Below are 20,883 nucleotides of genomic sequence, written 5' to 3' on the forward strand. Positions count from 1 at the left end.
ATTTGTTAACTGCTCCTAAGTCCTAATTAACAAATCTTCATCATCATCATGGTTGCTTTGTTTTCCCCTCCGGTGTTCTCAACCAAGGGATGGTTCTTAGAAGAAGAGCCATTAAGCTATGATGTGTCTTCAGATTACTCATTTCCCTATCAATTTTTTGCACCACAGACACAGATTGAACTTGAAATAGAAAGGTCCTCTGCACCATCCCCTGAAGACCCTGCCATGGTCAAAAAGCTTAGCCACAACGCTAGTGAACGTGATCGCCGCAAGAAGGTTAATGACTTGGTTTCTTCACTTCGTTCACTTCTTCCTGGGCCAGATCAAACGGTACTTTATATCCCTAGCCTCTCTCTCACAATAATTTGTCCTTTCTTTAAATTGTTAGCCATAATATTTTGTAGGAACCAATTTCAAGAAATTAAGATGAATCGGTGCCCTTAATTAGCTTCCATGATGGTTTATAAGACATAATTGTCAAACTATATACGTTTATTCAATTCATTTTTTTTAACGGATGTTTATTCACTTCATAACAAATACTGAAACTGGATTTGCTTGTTTCACATTTGATCCTTTATACAAGTGCAAGTTTAAGGGATAGGTTTATTTTTTATTGTGCAAGAAACTCGTATAGCCAGAAATTACTTATTAATTAGATGGTATTATTGCTCTGTGTTTTATTTTCATTTTTAATTAATATGTTGATATCATAAAAAAATTAATTACATTGGTTATTTTATGTTTATAAGAATATTAACAAAAGAAATTATAAAGAAAAAGCAATCACCATTTCTTCACATTATTTTTTTTTAAAAGAAAAACAAAGACAGAGTAGATAGTGCTTTTACTATTACAAACAAATTAATACATATCAACCACAAAACTATAACAAAAAGTGAATGAAACTACATAGCTGTTTCATCAATAGAGATCTCATTCCTTGTTAATTAATGTTGTTGCAGAAAAAAATGAGCATTCCAGCTACAGTTTCGCGAGTTTTAAAATACATACCTGAGTTACAACATCAAGTGCAAGCACTAACTAAGAAAAAAGAGGAGCTTCTGTGCAGAATTTCAAAAAATCTCAAAGGAGATTCGGTGAACAAAGAATCTCAAAGGAGAATTTCCCATCACAATTCTGATTTTGCTGTTTCAACTAGTAGGCTCAACGATTGTGAAGCTGTTGTTCACATTTCCTCTTATGAGGCTCACAAGGCTCCACTATCCGACATCTTGCAATGTTTAGAAAATAATGGCCTTTATTTGCTAAATGCTTCTTCCTCTGAAACTTTTGGAGGAAGGGTCTTCTACAACTTGCATTTCCAGGTATCTTTTATGGTATTCCTTTTATCCTTTTTGCTTATTGTAGTAGTCAAATTTTTACTCTCTAGCTTGTTCTTGCATAGCCTTTTATAAGAAAAAGTTTCATTTCAATTAATCTATTATTTTAAAAGTTTAAGATAACATTAATTATTAGGTTTTTAATTATATACTTTTATTCTTATCGGAAAAAATGATGTGTATGAAATGTTATTGAAGTAATAAGACAGCAAAAGGACATTTAACAAAAGGATAATGCTAATGCTAATTAATGTGCTATGGCATTGGTTAATGATTAAAAATACATAAAAAAAATTATAAGAAAATATAGCATTTAGTGTTATAAGTACTTTATAATTTGAGAACTAATGATGTACTGCTGTTTCTGCAGGTGGAAAAAACTCATAGATTAGAGTCCGAAATTCTAACTGAGAAGCTTTTGTCAATATATGAGAAGCAAAGGATTTTCTAATCAAACGATCTTAAGTGCTCTGATGTTAAATTTGACACCTAAAAGAGTCTTCACATATTTGTCATGCATGAATGGCAAGTTCGGAAATTAGAATGGAGTAATCACATCACATGCCGCTTCTATATACATATGATTTGGTAAAAAAGCAAGTGGCCGGCAGGAAGGTGCATGGATTTTAGGAGGAGTTAAAGAAAAGAATATTGTATAAACATAAATGTTACAATCAGCCTCACGTAGCAAAGTGTGACACCCTCTTTTCTCACAAATATATGTACTAATAATGAAAGGAATAGAAAGTTAGAATTAATGAAAAGTTTTAAAACACATTTAAATAAAAGCATTTCAAAAAGGATAAAAGGTTTACATTCGTTTTTCTAGCATTCTAATAAAACTTATTTAAATAAATAATAAAATCATCTTCACTCAAAATCAGGTCGTCCAAACTGAATGAAAAGAAGTCAAACTAATAGTAGAAAACATAAAATAACTATATTATTCATGAAATTGTAACATATGATATAAAACTTCATGCACCGATATCACATCTATCAGAACATTTTCCTGACCAACATGGAACTCATCATATGCTGACTCACTTGAAACAAAATGACATTCAGCCCAAACACAAAACACACACCGAGAATGAGTTATCACATTTGTATATAATAAAATATTAGAGCATGTAAAACATATAAATACATAGAGTTAAATTTACATAAACAACATCACTTCACCAAACCACACACAAGTATTCATACTTATTCAAATTTACACTCCAGAAAATAACACCAAAATCTTAATCGTTAATTCAATGAAAGTCAAACACAAGTGTTATGTCATAGATATACTAGACTCAAGCCTACATGCAATGTGATACCATTTTCAGTGAAAAATCTCGTCGAGCGTCTAAGAGTACATGACAAGACATGTCTCACAGTGGGCAAGTCAAGTCACTCTCACTAAGTGAAATCATAGGGAGACCAATCAGAATCACACTGTTTTACAAGAATGTTCCAACCATGCGGAATCAACTTAGGCTTAAAGGAGTACTTAAACCGAGTGTATTTATCCCCAAGGCCTTGACTCCAAGGAGTCCATCAGGGCCTCTCCCTCATAATTCAGGTCCAACCCAGAAAATATTTTAACACACAGGCTCTACCTACGAACTATCCAATACACACAACTACTCAATTATTATCAAAATCTCAATTATTTTTAAAATCATTTTAACTTGTCGCACCTCAAGTAATTAAACTCATTGGGTTCCCACAGTGGAATCCATCACAAAATTTGTCGCGCCTTAAGTTGTCGCCCTTAAAAGGTCTTACAGTTGTATGATCACCGAACTCACAACTCAATATACATGTATCTCAAGTGTAACCATAATATTCTCAAACTTCAACACTTGAATAATTTTTGAAATCATATTATAACAACACTACAATATTATTAACATCAAATATATATATATATATATATATATATATATATATATATATATATATATATAGTTAACAAATAGATAAGCATGTATTATAATAATAAAATACATCTAACTTCAAAGATTTAAACTTCCAACTTCTCTTAAACATAGGGAAGGTTAAGGGCTTAGGAAATACTGAATTTGGACTTCTATGAGACTTATAAAATTAGGGGAAGTGTCTCAAATCAATAGCTCTAACATTGAGCATCTCAAATTAGCAAAAATAGGAGCTGAACTTAAATTTGTCCTCTCCCTAAACTATCCTACATCTCTTATCAAAATATTTGTCAAATATTCTAGGAACCTCTAAATATTAAGGGATTAGTTTGGCTAGTTATTAGAGTACACTTAAAACTATTATTATGTGAAAACACAAGCTATGGTTCATTTAGGTTGTTTTCATGAAGTTAGGGAGAACCAAACAATACCCATTATGTAATTATGCAATGCTGCAGCATATAAAAAAAATTGATTTTTTGTGAACTACCTAAATCTTGTTATGCTTAAATGACTATAAAGGTTTGGTAAATTTGAAGTTCAGTCCCCCACGTCCCTTTAGACTACAGGATATGTTCCTCTTCATTAACTTGAGACCAAAACCCTTTATTTGAACTAAAACAGTAGATATGTTAAGACAATTTTGCATAAAAGTCTTTTTCACATGTCTGACAAATATATTTCAAAAATATTCAATGGAACATTAAAAATTATGAGATTAATGAGGTTAGAAAAAGGACTCCCAGAACTAAAGAACTAGGAAATAGTAGCTTCTAACTCCTTGAGACCTATTTATAGGAATATGTACAAGACAACGCCACTACTAGAATAGTTGCATTCTACATTGGTTAACAACCGTCATCGAAGACGACATCGTAAAAAGGGGTAGGGTATTCTACGACAGTCACACAGACCGTCTTAGAATGGGTATATTTCTAAGACGGTCACCTATGAATGACTGTCTTAGAATGGTATGCATTTTATGACGGTCATGCGGCAAGGACCGATGTAGAATGGTACCCATTCTACGACGATCACGCGGCAAAGACCGATGTAGCATGGTACCCATTATAAGAAGGTCCTTCGTGGCAAAGACCGATGTAGAATCATACACATTCTATGACAGTCATACGACAAAGAATGATGTAGAATGATATGCATTCTACGATGGTCATACAACAAAGACCGATGTATAATGCATTTTTTTTTTATTAGAGCTATTTTTTTAGGTATTCACAAACTTTAAACGTTCAAATACCTGCAATAAACACATGACAATATGAAATTAAATAAATTTTATGCAATCAATATGGATTATTCAAATCTTTTCTAGTTTGAAGCACTTTGAAAAGTAAAATGAATTCCTATATGTATTGACCTGTTTTACTAGCTCCACTTACACCCATCAAAGTAGTCTTACTAGCTCCACTTACACCCATCAAAGCTGTGAGAACACTAAGCCTGAATGCACCACTAACACCCTTCAAAATTAAGCACGAATCTCTCCTCTTGTAGACCTTGTTCCTTCATTTCCTGCCAGTTGAAATTAATTGAGTTAAAAACGCAAATTGCTTCTGGTTGAAGTAGATTCCTAATAGAAATAATAGAAACACTATTAGAAATGTAACATGGTAAATTTATAACTTTGAATATTATTTTCGTGTGGCATGTCAACAGAGTATACGACTTCATCAAAGGTGAATGAATGTGGCTTGAAAGGAAGAACCATTCCTTTTTTTTTCTTTCCATGCATGTTTGGACTCCAGTACAAGAGAATGACCTTTTCCTGAACTTTGTGCGAGACATTTGAAAAAGTGTTCAACATCTTGAGGTATATTATGAATTGTTGCTACTCAAAGAGTATGCTTGACATTGAGTATTCATGAGTGATTTATAAGTGTAAAATACCTTACCTATGCGTGGTAATTCAATATCTGCTACGGTTCCTTCGTTAGGTGATTCATCTTCAGTTATTGTTGCTTGTGGCTTATCAAATGTTGCATGGACATTCAGATGCATACTTATTAATAAAACCTGCCTACATTGCTTTTCTGAAAGTGATAAAATTTTCATTTATTTTTCTAGCTATAGAAAACTACATTCTATCATTCTATATAAACAACAACAAATAATAAAAATTAGGCATGAATAGAACAAGAGAGTAGGGGAATAAAAGAGAAAAGAGTTTTCAAAATCCATATACAAGTCATCCACACCCATCTTTGTTTCATTAATGCAATTTTGTTGATTCAAGCTAAGTTCCATAATTTATAAGTACAAATGATTTGAAAAGTAGTCACGACCAAGGAATTGAAGAGCAAGACCAAACATCACATTTAAAAGGAACACACGAGACTCCATATATTCAACTCTAGTGCCCCTAAGCCTAACCAATACCAATATGAATCTGTGAAGAACGCACGAGACTCCAGATATTCAACTCCTAAATTGTGGGTAGCCTGTATTTGGAGAGCAAAAACATTAGAATCGCACTTTTGCTAACCAAAATAATACAAATTTTGAAGTAGTGAGTTCAAGAAATTACGTTGTGCCAACTATTTGAAAGAAATTCATTGACCAAGGTAGCATTTTACCCATACATTAAATGTGAAATCCAGTAACCCCTAATCCACCAGCTTTTGATATCCCATGTTTCATTGACAATGAAATGCAGAAGCATTACCTTAGGTTTGTTTAGTATGATAGAAATGCAACAATTTTTTTGTCACATGTTCATGTTAATCGAACTTACTTTTTGACAGAATGAAACCACCGAATGCATCAACTGTGATAATTGCAAAGGCTCCAAATGTGTTGGCAACAATCATGTTCAAGAACCTGCACAAAATTCAAGAACTCACATCATAAGTAACACGAAAATTAGTAGAAGCAACAATATTTGCATGCTTCTAATTGTTTAAAGTAGTTTCTTTAGATGTGATCATTTGGATCAGATCCAATAACATAGTAGGTGAGGAATACCCAAACACAAACCTCCACAAAAATCAACAATTATACATCTTTTATACTTTTTTTGAATATGAGCAGCAATGGTTCTAAAACAAAACCATTTGAGTTGCCTGTTTCCGCCTTTCCGCTCGATCACTACATCTGAAGTTCAAAGTCGCAGCCGTAGGGTTAACATTGGACTTTGTTGAATTGAAAACTTGATTCGTCCTATATAAACCTTATTATGTTACTCTTATATTAGAATGAAATAAAACAAAAGATTAATCGTTACATATGTCAACAAACTTGTATGCTTCTTGAATTCCTCTAGAAGCTATTTTTGAAGCAAAAAGCTGGGATTCTGCATCCTTTCTTACTTTTGATGCATTTTCAGTATGAAAAATTAAAACCACGTATGACTGAGTCAATCTAAAGCATATAATATAACTTGAGAGAATGAATTTGAAGCATACCTAGTATAACAATTCCAACTGAGAAACAACAAATACGTCTTGCTTTCACGAACAAGTTTCTCTGCACTTTTAGAAACCAGCACGTGGAGGCCTATAACTTAACGGTCATAGCTGAAAATTCAGAAGCAAGCCATATAGCACAGAAATTATAATTAAAAATAATGAAATTAAATTGTTACCTCTTTGGTAGTTTTGCTAGCTAAACAAGTAGTTGGTGTTCCAAGTTTTCATGAATTCTTTTCCATTTGTACAATAAACTATCAATCAAAGATGAATTCCATAAAGGTTGGCCTAAAATTATTCTAAATTAGGTTCCACTCATTGAGAATACAAGGCGTATGGAATAATAAATTATTAGAATAAAGAAGAAAGTTCTGATAATTAGGTTCCACTCACTGTTGCAAAGTAATTGTGCAAGAAAAGTGATGCACTACTACAATTTTGCGGCTTTAATTCTTTTCTATGCGGGTAACAACCCCCTTCAACTCCAGGATCCAGTTGCAAGTCATAGAAAATTATGAGGTTGTCATTTCATATCATGCACAATAGAGATATCCATGTTACAAGGACATTGCACTTACACTCATTCTCAACCATGTAAGACCATTAATAAGCTATTCCTACGATGGTCCTAGGTCAAAAACCGTTGTTGTCTTAATTTTACGTAATTACAAGATTGCCACCCCAGACATTCTAAGATAGTTATTTATAACCGCCTTAGAATGTACAATATAAAAACTAATTTTTGTTCGCCTAATTACAAAATTGTCACCGCGTCATATTCTGAAACAGTTCTCCAGAACCGTCGTAGCTGACGCGATGTAGAATGCAGCTATTCTAGTAGTGCGCCTTTGCTGTCAAAATTTGACAGCAATTGTCTAAGACTTTTAATTCCATTCTTACCACTAAATGAATTCCCCATCCTTTGGACTTCAAAACATGTTTTACTATGATACTTAACATCTAAACATTTGCTAATTAGGAATCCTAGCTGCATATATTCCATGTATTCGTATGAACATAGATTTTATTCACCATTGTTTCCTTAATTTAGAAATTACAATGCTTAAACTCTCATTTTATCTTTACTCATTTTTAACAAGCAGCTTGATTAATTCATGAACTCACCTCTTACATTTTTTCCTAATTAAGTGACCATCCCCTGTCAATGAAGGCTGGTGAATGTTCACTCACATACATACATGTGAAAAAATATATATATGCACCCACATTCAGATATTGGATAACATATAGATAACTAATCCATGACTCATTCATTTTCTTTATTACTACGTATAAAATTAACGAAACAATATCCAATCAATGTCTACCTTTGGCATATCTGATTTACGCACAAGGATAACAAATATGCAATCTCGAGAATTTATGAATGATTAGAAACAAACTATTGTAACACTCAAATATCTCATATAATAAAATACTTAGGCTATTTTAGAAATTACGCTAATTAAAAAAACTCAATTTCTAAGATTTACACTCAACACAAGAACATATTAATTTCACAATAATTTCGCATCACGACATCAATTGGTCCCTCTAACACAGTCGATTCGCGAATAAAAACATAAGAACAAAATTAAATTTTATAAAAACAATGCAAAATTGATTTTTTAAGGATCTCTACATATATTCATTCTAATTTCTAAGCATGAGTAACTCATCCCTTACCTCGATGTAGTCGCTCAAGTGTTCTCTGTTAGCAATGGTGGCATTTCGAGTGCTTTCTAGAACTCCTCCTCCGATTACTCTGGTAGGATTCTTGAATATCAGAGAAAAAAACAAAAAGTGTAGAAAATATTTTGTAAAAATGTTCCAGGATTAAAAGTTTTTTTATACAGTGAGAAATTAGATGAGTTAATTCTTATTCCTATTTTTTTAATTTATTTTATTAATTATAAAAATACTATTTTCTCTCTATTAAAAAATAAATGAATAAATAAACCTCTCTCTTATTTTCTAAAATTGTTAAAAAAACTCGTATTTATTATTTATTCCTAACCTCTATTTTTATTTAAATAAAAACTCATTTATTTTAATTAAAATCCCTTTTAATATTTTTTTTTACCAAAAAAAACGGGGTATTACACAAATTGCTATTAATTTTGTCTCTTTCCTTTTATTACAAAGTGTAGGCAGAAAAGTTTAGAGTTCAGTTCTCAGTTTTCTAAATTTGACTTATATCAGGGTAGAAATATAATATGATTTTTTTAATCTCATTTCCTTAATTAATGCCATGATTTAACCTTATAAAGTAATAAGATCTTCTTGTCAATAAAGATAAAAGTGTGATAGTTTATTTATATCACAATGCTTTATATGACAATTTTTATAATAAAAGTTTAATTAAAAAATCGTCTCAAAATTATTCCTTTTAATTCTTATATATATATATATATATATATATATATATATATATATATATATATATATATATATATATATATATATTGAAAAAATATATTGTTCTATGAATTTATATTATTCTGGAAGTAATTTATGGAGGTAAGATGTGAAAGGGGTATATTTGTAATAAGTGGAGGTATATTTACCAATCGCTTTGTTTTTAACTTATAATAAAATAAATAATAGGATTACTTGCTTGGGCTTGGCCCGGAAACAGAGATATAGTGTTTCTTGCCCTGGGCTCAATTTTGAACGTTATCTGGCGGATGTCTAGGTTTTCGTTTGTCAAATTATGTTTTTAGACTTTTTTTCTGAAAGAAATATGTTTTTAGTCTTTTTTTTTTCTGTAAGAAACATGCTTTTAAGCTATTCACAAAAGAGTAGAGATTTTGGAGAAAAAAAGAAAGAAAAGAAAAGCTTGGCTCTTGTAACTCTTGCTACATTGTAATGGGATTCCATTGTAGCAGAATTAATTAATTTGATAGCCTCGCCTTTCGTATTTCTGATGAAAATATAACATTATTTTAAGTTGAACATATACTGCTCTTCAAAAAAGTAAAATAATACTGGATTGAAACCTGGAAAAAAATTGGTTATTTTTTATTTTTTTATAAAATCCCTCATACTTTTGTATCAAATGCCCATGCAATATCCATTGAGAAGGAGGGAAGAGAGAAATAAATAAATAAGTAAAGAAAGAAAGTTATGAATGTAATAAATAGTGTGATGAGAAAATAAGGTTAAAATAAAAAGAAAACAAGATAGAAATGAGACAAGAAAGAAAGTGGGTGTATGTTTATAATAAGTTTTGGTTTATATAAAAAAAATGTTATTTATTATTAAAAAGATTACTTTCCTCTTTTACTTTTTTTATTTTTCACATTAATTCTTTTATCATATTTCTATTTCAAACTACTATTAAATTAACACATTAACAAGTTTTTTTTGCAAGTGTAACAATTTTATTACAAGTAGTAAATATTAAAATGAAAGTTCAAGTATCGAATTCATAGAAACTTTGGTCGTACTTAAGTGATGCAAACCTAATAAAGTGAATGTATCTTTATAATAAGTTTTGGTTTATATAAAAAAAATTGAAATGTTATTTATTATTAAAAAGATTACTTTCCTCTTTTACTTTTTTTATTTTTCACATTAATTCTTTTATCATATTTCTATTTCAAACTACTATTAAATTAACACATTAAAAAGTTTTTGTTGGTAAGTATACCAATTTTATTACGAGTAGTAAAGATTAAAATGAAAGTTCAAGGGTCGAATTCACAAGAACTTTGGTTGTACTTAAGTGATACAAATCCAATTTTTAAGCAATGAGAAGAAATAGAAGAAAAAAGAGATAAAAAATTAGAAGTGTGAAATTTAGAATAAGGCAAAGAGAAAGATAACAGGAAAAATATAAAGAACAATTTAATGTAAAAAGATGAAATCAGAATGTGATGATGTTGGGGCCTAGCATGCTAAAACTACTTATGATGTAATGCAGTAGATTTTCTCTAATTTATGAAATTCATGTTTCCATCCGCATCTACTGAATTACCCTATCTTTGGTTTCCCGCACGAAGGGCCTAGTTTATTTATCATTTTCCCCCAAATTTCTTTGCAGATATAAAATAACAAAACGCATTTAGATTAGAGATGCAAAAATTCTTGGGCAAAATAAAAATCAAATATATTTCTAGCAAAGAATTTATTCAGATACCTTTTCCCAATTCTTTAAAAAGTAATAATTTTTCAATGCATTACCCTCTAAACATTATATGGATACACATAAGCACAAAGAAGAATAATAGAAACAGACCAACATTAATTAGATAATAGATAGAGAATTACATTACAAGAGTTTGACTTTCAGGCTTCCAACAATGGGGATTTAGCCTCTTATAGTCATGAGAGGCTTTACACTTTAGGGGTTAATAGAAGAAGGGGATGGATGACTAATAGCAAGAAAGACAAGAATGACTAAAGAAATAGGATTTCCTATAAGGGAGAGACTCAGACTTTGGATTTTTTCACTAGAGAGCTCTCAGACTTGACATGTCTTTTCCTTTTGCTTCCTACTCCTTTTATAGGCATGAGGTAGCATACTTTTCACTTTGATTTCGTGTTAAGCCTGCCTTGGCCGCAGAGCGAGACTGCACGCTAAGCGAGACTTCACGTTGAGTCTGGTTTTACCCGTTAAGCGAGAGTCGCGCGCTGAGCCTGGATTACGCGCTGTCCAATTCTTCCAACTCTTCTTCAATGTTTTTTCTTCCACATTTTTTTATCAATTTTCCTCTAAAGCACTTCAATTCTTCTTCTTTTGACTTTTGCTAATAAAAAATTACATAGATGTTAATTTTTTTCGTTATATCATTAAAAACAATAATAAAGTGAAGAAATTATTATCATTATTAGCAAAAAATGACTATCAATTTAGCTCAAATTTCGTAATTATCACACTTTTTTTCATTTATTTTATTTTGTTAATATCATGGACATATTGATCTCAATTGACTTCTAAATAGTAAAAATAATGTTAAATATATATTAAATGGGATGAAATTGGAAAAATATATTGACATATCATTATTTAAGCATTGAGAAAATAATATTTTAATGTTTTAGTCACAATGACATTGATGTGTTTTGCTGATGATTAATAATCTTTGTCAAAAAATTTGACTAATCACCTTTAATAAGATTTTCATTTTCAATTATGTGTTTTTTCATAACAAGAGTCAAACCCAAAATCTTATTTAAGAAAATTGAATTGGGTACTTGTTAGCTCGATTGACAAGTGTACCAATTCGCCCAAGTAGTAATTAAAACGGTAAGTCCGAGTATCATGTCCACGGGGAATTTATTATACTTAGATGATGCATATTCAGTTTGTAAATAATTTTAATTGCAGTGTAATAAAATGGAATAACTCATTCATATTTCAAATTCCTGAATTAATTTTTCTAATCTTAAAAACACATGACAAGACAAACACAAAATTGTAAAATAGCACGAATACCAAGGTGAATATGTCAGACAGTATTCTAGTGAACTTTCTCTTGACGTAACTAAATAAGTTTTTTTCTCTAATTAATATTGTTCTAATGTTCTTTGCACCGTTAAATTACTTTAATCGTAATTCCTCACACGAAAGAGCCTAGCCCTTTTAGTTTCATTCTTGATTCCTCAACAAACTCATTCTAAGCAAGCTGCATTAAGCAAAAGATGCAACATTTACTATATTACTACACATCATTCCTAAAAATATAGGCCTCTAGCTACTCTACCAAGTTCTAAGGACTAAAAGCATTTTCCAATACTCAAAGCCTAACAAATATATAAATGGGTTGCCACAAATATGAAAAATAAACACAAATAAAAGCAGAGAACACTAGCAATAGTATTAAATAGATAGTTAGAATTTTTAAATCAAGAGTGCTTAGTGAAAAAACTCCCCAACAATGAAGTGTTTAATCCTCCATTAGCAAGGAGGGCTTAATACAAGAAGGAAAAGATATGGGGATGGAATGGTGAAAAGATGTGCCCTATTCCTTCCTTTCCACACTGCTTGACCTTCATTTCCCCTCCTCTCTCAGTTTTTAAAGACTTTTAAGCTTCTTAGCTTACAAAGGCGTGCTCAGCGAGCATGTCTTGCTCAACGAGAGTTAGTGACTGGGCACTAAGCGGGCTTGAACACGCTAAGTGTGAGAAGAGACAAAATCCTTGTTGGACAGGCTGGCTGCACACTAAGCGTGCTGCTCTCTGACTCAACATTCTCTAGGGTTTCCTACTCGCTTAGCGAGCTGACTTCCTCGCTAAGTGGATGAGTCTCGCTTAGCCAATCTAGTTCACTAAGCGAGCCCTTGAGCAACATTTCAAAATCTTCTCTTCCTTAGCCTAAAAAATTCAAATAAATTCAACATTAGTCATTCAAATGGAGTTTCCACTGTATAAATTCATACAAGAATAAATTATTCACAAATCTCACAAAAGAAACCATAAATTAAAGGTACATTGTTACTTTTTATCCTATTTTTGATGCATTTAGTACATATGAATAGCAATTAACAACACTACATATTGGCAAATAATATCTTAATTTAGTAATTGAGTAAAAATAGAACACTAACATTAATTGGGTAGGGTTATTTTATTTTAATCAGTGATTTTTAGTTAAAATTTAAAGTATATGGTTGTATTAAATATTTTACAAGATTTTTTTATAATAGTTCAACTTATCTTGAGGAGGAATATCTCCCATAAAGATACTTGTGATCTTTAAAAAAAATAATTGAGTAAATCACATAATCAGAAAAATAATAAAAACTTAAATAATTAAAATAACTTTTTTATATTAAAAAACCCGTACTAAATATGAATAATAACTAATGAGTAAAGAGAAAGAGTAACAACATATTTTCTAATGCACTGTTTATCGCACTCTTTATAATTATTTTTAAATCACAAGGTTTTGTCAGTCTCGCCACATATTTAAGAAAATAAAAATTTAAGATATTATTTTCTGATTTATAATATAGACATAAATTTTAAAAAATGTGTCAAATAAATTATTGAAAAGACCAAAAAAAGAAAGTTTATAATGTTTTTATCATTTATTTATTTTTTAAAATAAAAATAGGTATGAAATATTTATAAAGTATTGTTAAATGATATTACTTCTTAGTATATGGGTTTGAATTAATTGTTTCAATTCCTTAAAACATTTCTTTATAATAACTATTCAAAAAAATGTTAATACAACAAACATGCTCTAAAAACAACTCCTCTAAATTATTTTATGTACACTTACTCAGAACACCTCTTTAGGGAGTATGTTTCAAATAATTGATTAACATTTGAGTTGAGAAGAAATATTGTAGAAATTGAAACTCTATAAATTAAGTTGACAACGAAAAAATCCTTATAAATGACACGATGCACAATCGAGGGAGAGACACGAAGGCCATTTCAGTAGACAGAACAGAAGAGAGGCATTAATGTCATGACGTGATAAGTTGTTTTTGACATTTGGGTACAAATTGTACAATAATAATACTTGTACTAGCTTATGTTTCTGTCCCAAGGAATTGCTTATAGTCAGACGTTCAGAAAGATGCATTGCATATTGCAAAGAAAATGTCTACGTACGAGATAGCACTGACGTTGATTGATTGCTCTTTTTACTATCATTAATTTTCTAACGTCTCTGCCGGGATTTATACAATTACGTTACACTGTGCTTGGCTAATAAAAAAATAAAAATTTCATCACTTTAATTATTTAGAAAAAACTAAAAAGCAAATTGAGACGACAATTTTTTAAGAAGATATCACATATTCTATCCTATATTTGTCTTTTTCTAAAAAAAAATATTAGAGTATTATATTTGCATTTTCGGAAATTGAATCTTAACGTAAATCAATTAGAAGTTTTTTTCATTCGTTATAAAATTGAATCTAAATATATAATTATAAAATCATTATCATTTAAATTTTGTAGTTTTTTTTTCATTATAGTTCAGTGTCTGTATGCGTTACATTACATAAAAAAAATTTAGAATTTTTTTTTTAGAAAAACAAAACCTTCTAAAAAAATTCGCACAAATCTTTTTATGGTAGCACCGAGGCTCTCTGATCGGTGGTAGTGTAATGTAATGTTGGCTCAAATCAGTCATCAATCGAAAATATGTTCTATTTGCAAGTGTAACTGTTTGTGACCACCCGCTGGCCAAATGAGTAAATTTATTAAGCTCATTTGATTTAATTTCAAATATACAGTAGAGACTTAGGTCATCATTTTTAGTCCAGATGAGCAATCAACCTATGTTAAATATCATTTGATAACATTACCCAATCAAGAAATAGAAAAATTAATAGTGTCATTATATATATTAATTGCAACATAACCTAATATAATTAGCAATCAACTTATGTGAACCAACAAGTTGTTGATTGAAGTGATATAGGATTTGATTTTTTTAAATAATGTCTCAAGTTCATATATTATAAATGAAAAAAATATATAATTGTAAAGGAAGATTTTACTAAAATGATTAATCAATTTTTTTTAATAAAAATTAATAATAAATAAAATTAGTGAATATTTCACATCAATGTCATAATGATAAAAAACTATAAGAAATATTATTTATAGTTAATAAAAAAAATCCAATCACCAAAAACCATTTACATTGCAACAAAACCATTTACAGCTAATCTTTTCTTTGCTTCTTTCTGTTATTGTATTTCTACAACATAAAAAAAAAAAAAAAAAAAAAAAAAAAAAAAAAAAACTCAATCACCAAACTTGAATATTGTTGTTACATATGGCATAACATTCCTCCTACAGTTTTGCACCATCTTCATGTAAAGCAACTACATGTTAATGACAATACCACAAATGCTCATTTTTTTAATTTTTTTTATAAAATATAATAATTAAAATTAAAAATGTGTCACATTAATGGATTGGAATATGGTTCAACACTAAAATTTGATATCCAACTCAAAGGATAGTGAGACATATTAGGTTAGATTGAATTTTACTTGAACAATTAAAAACTACACCAAACTAAAGTTTTATGGTTGAATTGAATCATTTTGAATTCTTGACTACTTATACTCATGAACATCCCTAACTAGAGACTTGCCATTCCTAGTGGCCAGTTGTTCAAGTGCTGCCATGTATTAGTTTGATGAGTTTTTTTTTTTTCCAAACTTGCCATTAATATTTGTTAGTTAAACATGTGTCCTTATTTAATCGGGGTGTGTTAACAAATGTGTTAGTGCATATTTAATTATTTTCTTTTTGAAACTCGTCATTAGTCTTTGAATGTGATATACATGTGACGAATTTTAATGGGGACTGAGAGGCCATTTGAGCTCTTAGTCCAATTTTCAAAAAAAGAAAAGAAAAGAAAAAATTGGTGACCTAATCTAAACTCGTTAGTTAACTTAGTGTAAAATGGTGGATCCACATACGGGAGCATTTGTCCGGACAAGATATTTTATTTTGCTTGAATATATTTCATAATTTTTTTTGCCCCTTAAAAAATATTGATATTTGCATCCATGAAATCGTAAAAGAAAGAATAAATTGGTATTAATGTTATCACTTTATCTTTTTAATTTTTATACATAAAGTGAAATTATAAGCATGAGCGTTTTAAATTTTTTTGTCATAACAATTTTTATACATAAAGTGAAATTATAAGCATGAGCGTTTTAAATTTTTTTTGTCATGACATAATGCATTTTATAAAAGCTTGAAATATTTTTTCTATGACAATATTATAAATTTCTTTTTTACCCTCATTAAAGATATGATTCATGGATTTGCCACCAGCTTAGTGTATCGACTATGTCAATTGTCAAAATAATCCAATACTGATAATATCTTTTAAAATAGTCTCATTTTAGTATTTATAAATTTTTTAAAGGTATCCGACATTAATTGATTTTAATCAATTGTGTATTTAAATTATGAATTCCAACAATTTTATTTTGGTCTTTGGCCCCGTTGGGCCTATGAGATAGATAGGAGACCTAGTTGAAAAGCATTTAAGAGTGAAAGTATAATATGTCCAATGCCTAGGTAAAATGTTAAGTTATATACCACCCTTGACCGTATCAAACTGAATTCCAATTTTTCGGGGATGATTTCTCATTTATAGTCTAAACCATTATTAGATCCTCGGATGCACATCTTGCATGGGTGGTTGCTCTGGAGTTGGGCAACACGGCCTAGATATAAGGTGTTTAGAGCTCGATTAGTAACGAAAACAATAACCAAAGGATAGGTCAGATTTTGACAACTGAGGTACAAAATCCCTTAATCTTAAGTGTGTAGTTGAAAGAGACTTTGCTTCAAGAGTCATCGGATTTTGAGATAATCAATCTTATTTTAAATTTACACATCCCACAATAACACAATAAGCAATCAATCCCTCTCATAAATTTCGCTGTCCTTCCAATATTCCTACTTTAAGAGATCCTTAGGAAGAAATTGATCTAAAACCTTCAAATTGGATTGCTTCCAAACCTAACTATTGTGGTGTCCCGTATATAACGATATTTCCTACTTTAAGAGATCCTTAGGAAGAAATTGTTTAACGTAACTTTGCTTTATCGCCTACTATATATTCTCCTAAACGTTGAATTAATGCAGAGAAATAGTGCAAATTAATGTGGCTTCACTAATATACCTTTTCATGCACATTCACTGCATAGATACTACTTCTAGTGAAAGGAAGCAAACGCAGTTTCCGAATGACCAATATTTTGTATCTTCCATATTCAAGAATTCAGTGAACAAGTAAAGTCGACAGTGCCTTATAGCTTTTCACGTCGTGGAACTAGTTAATATAATTAAAACCAAAGATTCAATCATATCTGTTTGCTTTCTCAATGGATAAATTCAATGCCAGCAACTCTAATAATAATAATAATTTATTATTTTAATAAAATCATAAATATTTATCTTAAAATTTTATATTTTATACCCCTAATTATATTGTTGGAATCCCCTAGCTAGCAGGCCTATTTTGCATCCCTTTATTTTAATAACTCACAAGTATTCTGTTAGAATTTATATTTTACATCTTTTATTTTATTTTATGTGTTTGAATCTACTATTCTATTTTTTTTCACTTTTCTTATATCTTTATGTCTTTATCTTCATATATATGAAAATTATTATTAAATTTATTTTTTAAAATAGATTACTCCCACTACTGAAATGCATGCATGAGACTAAAAAAAATGAATAAATAGTTAATTTAGTTCCTAAATTTATATCTAGCTATCATTTTAGTCTTTTTGAAACTAAGAAAAACTCAAATAAATGCTTGAAATATTTTAGAGTTTCATTTAAGTTTCTCAAAATAATTTTTTTTTTCATTTTGGATCCTATAAACTTATGTTATTATTATCATTTAAATCTCCAGAGTATAGACTAAAATATGAGAAAAAAAATTTGTTTGGGTAGGGACGTGTCTGTAGGGAGTACTCAATAAGTAAAGACGCCATCTAACAAATTAACTGATCAATTGTGGCCTACCTCAAAAATACTTCAAAGAACTAAATTACATGTATATGCATATTATGTATCAGTAGTCTTTCTCAGTTCTGAGTCTCCAACAGACAAATAGATGTTCTGGATGGGGCAGGGGGCGGCGAACTGAGTTAAGAGCAGAAGTACGATGTTAACGTTTGGTCTTGTGATTAATAATATGATTTGAAGTACGCATGAATCTTGCCAAACATTTTCTTTTCTGGAAACGTAAGAGAAACATGCTTGCTTGCACTGCACCCATGATGATGAAGTTTGAGTATATCATTATAAAATTGAAACCTAGAGCTACCCAATACTTTCATATATCTATATGCACTTGGGTTTATATATATATGGTCAAGTAAAAGAACTGGTTTCTATGAATAGATTGCCTATTTAGTTAATTGAGAAAACTTTTTTCCCTTTGTTTGTAATTATAAACAATTACAAAAAAATATAATATTACGTTTCACTATTTATTTAACATTTGTAAATATTTAAATAGAAAATAATAATAATAATAATAATAATAATAATGGGAAAGTTATGTATAGAATGCATCTTTTAAATTTCAATCTCATTGTTTGTCTGATGAATATCTTCAATTAAATTAAGCACTATGCAGCTGGAAAAAAAAAAATTTCTCTTGATGTAGCTAGCCTGCTGCCAATTGATCGATCTTAATTAAAACATAATTTAGGTTTGGAAGTATTAAATTTTGGTCTCTCTCTCTTGCGCGGGAACGCGGGGAGCCATATCTAAATTAAAACTTGACTTATTGTATCTTAAATTAAGTTGGTATTGAAAACATAGGGATGAGATCATTTCATTTACGGCTTATTATATTAAACTAATGCTAGTTGCATGTTGACGTAAAGTTTATCCAGTTCTATGATACATTGAACAAGGCGAAAAAATTAACCTTCATGCTTTGGGATCTTTTCGCCGTTTAACATCATTACTGTTTTTGTTATAGTTGTCAAGTAGCTATGATTCCACAACTCTTCGCCATATATGATGTTGTTATAGAGGCAAAATTCCATTGGAGTTGTTGGTACTTTAGTACTAGCAAAAAGATATTGTTGATTTTTTTTTAGAGTAAGAAGATATTGTTAATTTATTCACCAAAAGAAGAATAAATTTCCTTATATAGCTCCATCGGCGTAGACACAACCCTAAAGTTTATGGAAATTTTGGAGGTTATTATTTTCGTACTAGTGCTTGTTATTATATATATAATTCGGATCAAAGAATATCTACTACATAATTCGGATAAAAGAATATCAACTAAACGCTAAAGAAATAAGTAAGTAGGGAGAAAACTTTGTTAATAGAGATAAAATTTATTTTGATGATTTTTACATCAAAAGTGTTCGTCTTGTGATTTTTGACTATGAAAATATATATCTTAATTAAAAAAAAAACTAAAGAAATAAACCACTTATTTCAATTTACTTTCTTATTTTCTAGGCACATAAAATGTCCTTTTTATATTTTTTTTATCATTTTAAAGTAGAAATAAAAATGTAAATACGATTTAATTTATTTGTCTCAATCTGCCAATCAGTGCCAAGGTTTACAATGATATAAATACCCAAAATTAAATTAATAGGCATGGAGTAATACAATACAAAATGAAAATCTCTATCAATTTATTTTTGAATTGTAATAATTGAGAAATGTATACATTCCAACGTTTAATTTCAACGATGCTTTCTAGTTTTCAAAAAAGAAAAAGGTATATGATAAATGGCAATTGAAATCATTGACAAATAAAACAATGAAATGTGCGATTCAATCATATTTAAAGGAAATGACGATATTCTTATATTTTGGATAGGGATACATCATAAAGTGAGTTTTTTATTGTCTTCTCACCGAACTAATGCCAATTTATGCCATCCACAGTAATTCTTAATGGTATATATACTAGCTAATATTGTTATATATTCAAATAATCAAAATTATATTAATGATTTATAAAATATTTGTTTAAAAAATAAACTAAATTAAATATGTTTTTAATCTCTACATACAAAATTATTTAATATCTCTATAGTTGTAGAAATATATTTAATAACTTAAAAATATATTAAAAAATCAATATTTCTCTTTATTAATTAAAAATTTTATATAAGATTCAATTATTTCAAATATCTTTAACCATGAACAAAAGGCAAAAATAACAGATAAAACAAGCAAAAAGAAGATTCTTCAAAAGCTTAGTAACAAAGGTACAAGCTAACGAGATTTAACTAAACTAGAGTCCAATCCAAAAACCATCTCATATTCACGTACAATTTGAAAAATATTTTAATAAATTTAAAGATAATAATTTGAAGAGCAAAATAAGTCAAATACTTAATACTCAAGAATATGTATGTGTGGACTGAAGTTTATTTAGATTTATTTAGTTTTTAGATTGAATACTTAAAAGGAAATGTTTGGTTTGATTGTTTTCTGTTTTCATTTTTACTGAAAATAGAAAATGGTGATGAAAATACATTTGGTTGGATTCTTGAAAATATTTTCTCAAACGAATAAAAATCTGGAAACAATAAAATCTCGTTTTCAATTGAAATCAGGAACCTTATTTTAAATAAAATGAAAACGCGGCGTCAAGGAATGTAATTTTAAACAAATCTAAAAATAATTTCATTTTGAAAACACATTTTTAGTATTTTATTTCTTGAAAACAGAAAACAAGAAGTT

General features: G+C 29.5%; 1 protein-coding gene across 1 annotated transcript; it reads left to right on the forward strand.

The window, feature by feature from the left end:
• Positions 1-2,107, forward strand: BHLH300 (bHLH transcription factor bHLH300). The gene is made up of 3 exons (NM_001367104.1): positions 1-330; positions 966-1,328; positions 1,714-2,107. Exons 1-3 carry the CDS (start codon positions 49-51, stop codon positions 1,792-1,794), a joined length of 726 nt encoding a protein of 241 aa, NP_001354033.1. The 5' UTR covers positions 1-48; the 3' UTR covers positions 1,795-2,107.
• Positions 2,108-20,883: the final 18,776 nt, after the last annotated feature.

The sequence above is a fragment of the Glycine max genome, chromosome 3, assembly GCF_000004515.6.
Source record: "Glycine max cultivar Williams 82 chromosome 3, Glycine_max_v4.0, whole genome shotgun sequence".
Classification (NCBI taxonomy): Eukaryota; Viridiplantae; Streptophyta; class Magnoliopsida; order Fabales; family Fabaceae; genus Glycine; species Glycine max.